At 47.3% G+C, this 8,966-nt stretch overlaps 1 protein-coding gene across 1 annotated transcript in view; it reads left to right on the plus strand.

Annotated features, from left to right (window-relative positions):
- Positions 1-8,966, plus strand: part of FHAD1 (forkhead associated phosphopeptide binding domain 1) — a 158,723-nt gene extending 149,757 nt beyond the window's left edge. Inside the window, 2 exon segments of the mRNA XM_009198678.4 lie at positions 5,982-6,134; positions 8,782-8,966. Coding sequence (XP_009196942.1) covers positions 5,982-6,098 — 117 coding nt within the window. The 3' untranslated portion in view covers positions 6,099-6,134; positions 8,782-8,966.

Below are 8,966 nucleotides of genomic sequence, written 5' to 3' on the forward strand. Positions count from 1 at the left end.
AAATGGGGTTGCCAGATTTAAAGGAAAAAAATAAAACAAGATGCCCAGTTATATTTGAATTTCAGATTAATAACAAATAGTGATTTAGTGTTAAGTATGTTCCAAATATTGCATGGGATACACTTAAAGTGTTTGTTTTCATTCTGAAATTCACATGTAACTGAGTATCCTGTATTTTATCTGGCAACCCACAGCTGTCCACTGAGCGCCAGCTAGATGCCAAGCAGGGCGGCCCTGAGGCAGACGTCACAAAATGGCAGCCCAAGGCTATGCCTCTTTTGGCCCATGGATTTTTTTTTTTGTTTTGGGGGTTTGTTAAAGTATCATTTCAAAATAAGGCACTTTTGGCCAGGCATAGTGGCTCACGCCTCTAATCCCAGCACTTCAGGAGGACAAGGCGGGCCGATCACTTGAGGTCAGGAGTTCCAGACCAGCCTGGCCAGCGTGGTGAAACCTCATCTCTACTAAAAATACAAAAATTAGCCGGGTGTGTTGGTAGGCACCTGTAATCCCAGCTACTCGGGAGGCTGAGGCTGGAGAATCACTTGAACCTGGGAAGCAAAGGTTGCAGTGAGCCGAGATCTCGCCACTGCCCTCCAGCTTAGGCAACAGAGCAAGACTCTGTCTCAAAAAACAAAACAAAACAAAACAAAATGGCACTTTAACAGAATACTCCAGATTTCTGACTTCTTTGGGAAACTTGGATCTGCTGGTGACACTAGGCCCACAGTCCCACACGCCACCAGCTTCCAGCCCCTTAGAAAGGACCCTGGCCCCTGGGTTTGCTGCCATGTCCATCTCGCCGCCGCCTTTGACTTCCTGGCCCCTATGGGCATGAGGTTGGTGACCCCCGGGGAAAGGGATCTCTGAGGGGGCCCAGCTCCCTCCCTCCCTGAGGGGTCCCTAGTATCCGGGGCTGCTCTTTCTTCAGGGAATTGTCCCTGAGGTGCCACATCTTGGGGACCCCAGGATCAGCAACTGTAAATCAAACCCCAGGGAAATAGCAAGCTTCAGATTCTGGGTGACGATGGCATTCAACAGGCCCCCCTGAAGGGAGTTCAACCATCATGGGCCCCACCATCCCTGAGCCATTGGGATGCCAAGGTGTGAACCACCGGGCATCTGCAGCCCCTTCCACCTGCTCTGGAGGCGCTGCCTCCAGCTAAAACAGACGTGTCCTCCGCGAAGAGCAGTGTTCTTCGCAGGCCCTGAGTTGAGCAGCCTCCACCTCTGCTGAATCTAGAACAGAGACCCCCAAGAGACTCAGCAAGATGGGGCGCCGTGGTTCCCAAAAGCTGTGCCCCCTTCTTGTTGAGAAAATGGATTTTTCTCAATTTTCATGTGCTACTCATCTGGAATGCTGTCCCTGGGAAGGCCCAGCATTCCAAATGGGTAGCATCTAAGAGTGGAGAAAAATCCATTTTTCTTTGATGCAAAAGGCAAAGAGGAATCTAAGCTAAATTCTGTTCCTATTATTTCTGTATTAAAGAGACGAGTATTTGTAAAGATGGTGAAGAACAGGATGCAGAACTCAAATTCCCAGGTGAGCAGAAAGAGCATCCTCTAGAATTCTGTTTTTTGTTTCGTTTTGTTTTGTTTGAGATGGAGTCTCACTCTGTTGTCCAGGCTGGAGTGCAGTGGCTAGATCTCAGCTCACTGCAACCTCTGCCTCCCAGGATCAAACAATTCTCCTGCCCCAGCCTCCCAAGTAGCTTGGACTACAGGTGTGTGCTACCACACCTGGCTAATTTTTTTTATATTTTTAGTAGAGACAGGGTTTCACCGTGTTAGCCAGGATAGTCTCGATCTTCTGACCTTGTGATCCGCCTGCCTCAGCCTCCTGAAGTGCTGGGATTACAGGAGTGAGCCACCGCACCCGGCTGAATACTCTTTTTTAATCAAGTCTATAAAATCTTAAACACGTTGAATCATTGCCATTCACAAATCAGCCCTGGAACTGGAATTGATCCAATCCACACTCCTGCTTTGCAGAAAGTAGAGGCAAGCTCTCAGGAAGCTTGAAAGCAAAATACATTTTGGTTGAATAAGAAAGACTTATTTAACAAGTTTGATAAAAGGCCACAGTTATTCTGAGACAACAAAATTATCATTGGAAAAACTGAAGATATTCTATGCAAGGGATATTTTTGGAAAATAGAAGCCTCTTCTTAACTGACACCATTGTCCTAAGACTACTAGAAGGTGGCTGCTGCTCTGGTTAGGAGGGCAGATCATGAGGTCAGGAGATTGAGACCATCCTGGTTAATTAGGTGAAACCCCGTCTCTACTAAAAATACAAACAATTAGCCGGGCGTGGAAGTGGTGCCTATAGTCCCAGCTACTCTGGCGCGAACCTTGCAGTGGAGGCGGAGCTTGCAGTGAGCCGAGGTCGCACCACTGCACTCCAGCCTGGGGGACAGAGCAACACTCCGTCTCAAAAAAAATAAATAAAGAAAGAATTCTCAGGGGGCAAGGGCTGATAGCTTTGTGCCCAGTGTTTGGAGGACAAAAGCCTCTGGATGAAACTGAGCATATTTCAAAGGGACCCCTTCACCCCCTATCCAAGCTCCAGGAGACGCCTCCTTGAGGACCGGATGTTGTTTGTTTGTTTGTTTTGAGACGGAGTCTCGCTGTGTTGCCCAGGCTGGAGTGCAGTGGCGCCATCTCGGCTCACTGCAAGCTCCGCCTCCCGGGTTCACGCCATTCTCCTGCCTCACCCTCCCAAGTAGCTGGGACTACAGGTGCACACCATGGGGCCGTTTCACCGTGGTCTGGATCTCCTGACCTCGTGATCCGCCCACCTCGGCCTCCGAAAGTGCTGGGATAACAGGCGTGAGCCACCGTGCCCGGCCGAGGACCGGATATTTAAACCCATTCCTGAGGTTGTGTGGGAGTGGCCAGGGGGATTCCTAGAGCTGAGGCTTGCAGTTTCCTGAAGCAGCCACCCTAGGATGGCCTGAGGTCATTCACACCTGGGTGTCGCTATTTAAATGACTGACTTCTACCCCTGCCTTTTCATTCTAAGGGTGAGGCACGTGGTTCCAAATATCTCAAACGGAATCTGTGCATTTCACATTCCGCATTCCCAGGGCAGCCGTCCTGGCTGCCTTCTGCTGCCCCATCCCTTGTCACTTCATGAAGAGAACCAAAGCCCCTTCCCTGGTGCTTCCCATCCCATGCTCCTGGCAGCCCTGGGGTTGGGGACCGGGGACCTGGGACTCTTTAAAAAACTCCCCGGCTCCAACTCTGACAGCCAACTCCACACCGGCTCAGGGCACTGGCATTTGGAAACCATCCACAGCAGGCAATTTTATTGAAAATCAAATGAAAAGGAATATAAAGTAAGGGTTGTTTAAGGGGGAAGGCTTTCGAGTTTGCTGTCTGTTTTCTTTTTCCCTAGGCATTCAGACAAATATTTACTTTGTGGGCTGGTATGGGACTGACTTACCCTTTCTTGCCCTGAAACGATCTTGAATGCAGAGTCTCAAAACACGTTTGAGGCTCCCATCAGCCACTGCCATGGGCCTCAGGAGGTGATTTTTAAATCCATCTTAAGGTGGAAAGAGCTTAAACGATAGTCCTAACGGACCCTTCCATTGAAATCCTCCCAGAATCTCCTCTCTGCCCTCTGAGGAAGGCAGGATGGATGTTCATCCCTATTTGGCAGATGAGGAAACTGAGGATCACGTAGTGAGTGACAGAGCTGAAACGCGACTGGCCACCCAGCCCTCTTGCCCCAGGTGTATGTGCAGCCTGAAGGCTGGTGGCAAAGCTATGCAGGAGACAGGGTTGGCAAGGGAAATCCTGTTGGCAAGAAACTTGCAAGCCACAGTAGTGTCTACAGTGTGTCCAGAATTGTTTGAGAGAGAGATCTTGGGTTGCAGTTAACAAAAACCTACTCAGAAAGGGGGCAGAGCGGAGGGCTTTTATAAAGATACAGAAATGAATGCCTCATAAAAGCTATGGGAGAGAACTAGGATAGCCCAGGCATCGTCTCTCTCATACATGCACACAGTCGGGCATTTCTCTGCCCCTCTCCATACCTCTGCTGATTTCTTCTCTCTCCAGTCGTGTGACAGGAAGGGACAACCTTATAGTCCCTCAGTTCAAAGGGTCAGCCCAGGGAGTGAGTGGCATCTCACAGTCCATTACCCCGACTCCTAGGAGTGGGCATCGGAAAAGCCCGGCTGTGCCAAGTGTCCAACAAATACAGCCTGGGAGTGGGGTCATGCACGTGGCCGCCAGGACGCCCCCTCCTTTGAGCTGGGAAGTGCTCAAGAGGTTAAACAGACCCCCTTAAATAGACTTCATTTCCTCCTTCTAAGCCAAGCTTGTCCACCCTGCGGCCCGGGACAGCTTTGAATGCAGCCCAACACTAATCCGTAAAACATTAGGGGATAATATTTTTTTTTTTTTTTTTTTGCTTTAGCTCATCAGCTATTGTTAGTGTTAGCGTATTTTACCTGTGGCCCAACACAATTCTTCTTCCAGTGTGGCCCAGGAAAGCCAAAAGATTGGACACCCAATTCTAAGCCATCAGAGACTTTAGACACATTCAATTCAGTAACAGTTTTTCAGGAGAAACACCATCACAATGAATGTGCTTACCATAATAAGCTCCTGGTTTCAAACTAAAAAACATGTAAATGGACCAGGCTTGGTGGCTCACGCCTGTAATCCCAGCACTGGGAGGCCAAGGAGGGCGGATCACTTGAGCCGAGGAATTCGAGAGCAGCTTGAGCAACATGGCAAAACCTCGTCTCTACAAAAAATAAAATAAAATAATTAGTTGGGCATAGTAGTGCACACCCATAGTCCCAGCTTACTCGGGAGGCTGAGGTTGGAGGATCACCTGAGCCTGAGGAGGTCGAGGCTGCAGTGAGCCGGGATTGCTCCACAGCACTCCAGCCTGGGCAACAGAGTAAGACCCCATATCAAGAAAAAAGAAAAGAAAAAGAAAATAGAGAAGGGGAAAGCAATATCTTTATACCTGGAAGGGTGCACCCCAAAACCTTACTAAGGCTAAGGCTCATCTTTGAGTAATGTGATGATAATAAATTGTTTTATCTCTTTTTTGCTCATATCTATGTGTGTGTGTGTGTGTGTGTGTGTATATATATATATATATATATTTTTTTTTTTTTTTAACAACAAACATTTTATTTTGTGTACAAAAAAATAACAAAACCAGCCAGGTGTGGTGGCTCATGCCTGTAATCCTAGCAGTTTGGGAGAATGAGGCAGGCAGATCACTTGAGGTCAGGAGTTTGAGACCAGCCTGACCAACATGATGAAATCCCGTGTCTACTAAAACTACAAAAATTAGCTGGGCGTGGTGGCATGTGCCTGTAGTCCCAGCTGCTTGGGAAACTGAGGCAGGAGAATCACTTGAATCCGGGAGGTGGAGGTTGCAGTGAGCAGAGATCATGCCACTGCACTCATGCCTGGGCCACAGAACAAGACTCTATCTCAAAAAAAAAAAAAAAGAAGAAGAAGAAGTAGTAGTAGTAAATAAATAAGTACAATACAATAAAATACATGCAAAGTGTCTAGCCCTCCTCATGTTAAAAATAATTAAATAAAGCCAGGCATGGTGGCTCAAGCCTGTAATCCCAGCACTTTGGGAGGCCGAGGTGGGCGGATCACGAGGTCAGGAGATCGAGACCATCCTGGCTAACACAGTGAAACCCCGTCTCTACTAAAAAAAAAAAATACAAAAAAATTAGCCAGGCGTGGTGGCGGCGCCTGTAGTCCCAGCTACTCGGGAGGCTGAGGCAGGAGAATGGCGTGAACCCAGGAGGCAGAGCTTGCAGTGAGCCGAGATCACGCCACTGCACTCCAGCCTGGGCGACAAAGCGAGATTCCATCTCAAAAAATAAATTAATTAATTTAATTTAATTAAAATAACAAAACCACTTGAGTGGAACAATTGGAGTCTTGCTGCAATGGAGTTTGTGTGTTTTTTCTCTTGCTTGTTAAAGGTTGGAACCAGAAAAGCCTCCCTAAAGATGGACCAAGAAAGAGAGATGCTGAGAAAAGAGACCTCCAGCAAGTCCAGCCAGAGCCTTTTGCATTCTAAGCCCAGCGGGAAGTACTAGAGAAACCTCGTCCCACCAGGCCTCGTGTGATCCTGTGTGAGTTCATGTGACTCTTCTGTGTCATCTGTGTCAAAATACTGAGTTGCTTTTGTAGGACTTTAAAGGTTGTTACCCTAGTGTTTCGCTTTCTAGACTGGTATTTTGAACAGTGTTATATTTTGGAGTGTGTGGGGAGAAGCGTTCTTTTTAAAAAATACCTATGAATGTACACGAACTCAGGTATATGAAGAATAGAAGTGTGTGACCCAGATGTCCAGGACTGGTAGATATAATTATGTGGTTCCACATTGGGTCATGATGTTCCCAAATATCAAACCTCCTAAGAGTTCCAACAGACTCACACTGGAGAGAACCTAAGACTTGTACTGGAGCCTCAGGGCAAAATTGTAGCCTTGGAACTACCAGGGCCTCGGGATAGTGAAGTCAAATCTCAGTTATGGTCTGGCAGGATGGCTCAGGCCTGTAATCTCAGCACTTTGGGAGGCCGAGGCAGGCAGATTACAAAGTCAGGAGTTTCAGACCAACCTGGCAAACATAGTGAATCCCTGTCTCTACTAAAAATACAAAAATTAGCTGGGTGTGGTGGCACAGGCCTGTAGTCCCAGCTACTCAGGAGGCTGAGGCGGGAGAATCACTTGAACCCGGGAGGCGGAGGTTGCAGTGAGCCGAGACCACGCCATTGCACTCCAGCCTGGGTAACAGAGTGAGACTCTGTCTAAAAAAAAAAAAAATTGGCCAGACCTGTAATCCCAGCTACTGGGAAGGCTGAGACAGGAGAATCACTTCAACCTGGGAGGTGGTGGTTGCAGTCAGCCAAGATCACAGAACTGCACTCTAACCTGAGTGACAGAGCAAGACTCCATCTCAAAAAAAAAAAAAAAAAAAAATCTCAGTTTATTACAATACATTTAGAACACAAATCAGGTTTATTGCCTCTGTAATCATGACTAACATCTATATAGCACTCTACAGTTTTCAAAACCATCTCATTGAATCCTCCCCCAGCCCCTGGGAGGTAAATAGTATTACATTCTGCATTTGACAGATGAGGAAGCTGAGGCCCTGAGAACTTACATGCCTGCCTAAAATCACACAGCTAGTCAACTCAAGATTTGGGTCTTGAACCCAGGTTTCTAATTCCATCTCATACTGTCCATTCTGATACACCAGATGGCCTAGTTGTTACAGTCCCAGGCCACAAGGACAGACCAAGTTCCTAGTCACCAAAGAGCACACACGGCCTAGGTACGCACACTCCTGTTCCACCATGTTTGGAGAGACCCCCATTTTCCTTGCTGCACTCTCTGCTCCTTCCAAGTTCTGCCTTCTCTCCATCCATCCATCCCCTCACTGCCATTCTTGTGTGGCCACACAGCCAAAAAAAAAAAAAAAAAAAAAAATGCAAGAGCCAGAAGTCATGAATACTTTTTTTTTTTTTTTTTTGAGACGGAGTTTTGCTCTTGTCACCCAGGCTGGAGTGCAATGGCACTGCAGCCTCCGCCTCCCAGGTTCAAGTGATTCTCCAGCCTCAGCCTCCTGAGCAGCTGGGATTACAGGCATCCACCACCACATCCAGTTCATTTTTTGTATTTTTAGTAGAGATGGGGTTTCACCATGTTGGCCAGGCTGGTCTTGAACTCCTGACCTCAGATGATGCACTCGCCTCAGCCTCCCAAAGTGATGGGATTACAAGTGTGAGCTACCGCGCCCAGACTACTTTTTTTTATTTTTAAAAAGGCACAATAAAAATGTTTTTTAATATTTTAAAATCAAATGTATTTTTTAAACCCATTAAACCTGAGGGAAGTAGGACAAACTCTTTGTGTGATATTCCATAGGAGGCATGTCTTACACATGGTTAGGATCTAAAGCCAGTGAGAGGCCGGGCGTGGTGGCTCACACCCATAATCCTAACACTTTGAGAGGCTCAAGTGGGAGGATTGCTTGAGCCTAGGAGTTCCAGATCAGCCTGGACAACATAGTGAGACCCTGTCTCTACAAGAAACTTAAAAATTAGCTGGTGTGGTAGTGTGTGCCAGTAGTCACAGCTATTTGGGAGGCTGTGCTGGGAGGATCACTTGAGCCCAGTGATCCCACTGCATTCCAGCCTGGGCAACAGAGCGAGACCTTGTCTCAAAAATAAATAAATAAAGTCAGAAAGAAATGGGAGTGTAACTTGACTTTATAAATATTCTAGAAAATCTCAGAAATGTTCAAAAACCTAATACAGTAAAGAACCTGGTATTAGACTGTATCATATCCCCAAATATAGAGCTGAGAGTCTTGATGCAGTTCCAGGGCTAGAGCAGCCATTTCCCCACTGTGTTCAGGGAAACAAAGCCAGTCTTCAGAAAAAAGGAGGCTGGAATAGATATGCAACAAGGAGAGACAAAAAACCCCACAGAACCCCAAGAGGCAGTGCAGCAGATACTGCAGCTACTCGGCAGATACTAAGTCTACCTAGTCATTGCTCAGACATCACTTTCCTCTACCATATAGGCTCAAAGCTAATCACCATGATTTTCCCGCCTCCCTTGCAGCTAGGGCAGGCCATGTTGGACCAATCTAGCTCATGACATATAAGGAAAAGCCCCTGTGGAGGGCTTCCCTTCCAGCTTCTCTAGGAGAAGGCATTCACCCTTGGTACCTTTGTCTTGTCTCCTTTCTCATTCCTGGAGGTCAGACCAGAAGCTGGAGCAGCCACCTTGGGGATCAGCAGACACCAGCAGCAGGGCAAAGGATAGTGGAGTGGAGGGACGAGAAGGCCCAGGTGGGCACCCAGTGGCATCGCTGAGCTCTGAACCATAAATGAACTGCCTACCTCTGTACTTCCTGTTGTATAAGACAAATAAATCCCTATCTATTTAA

The sequence above is a fragment of the Papio anubis genome, chromosome 1, assembly GCF_008728515.1.
Source record: "Papio anubis isolate 15944 chromosome 1, Panubis1.0, whole genome shotgun sequence".
In the NCBI taxonomy this organism is placed as follows: Eukaryota; Metazoa; Chordata; class Mammalia; order Primates; family Cercopithecidae; genus Papio; species Papio anubis.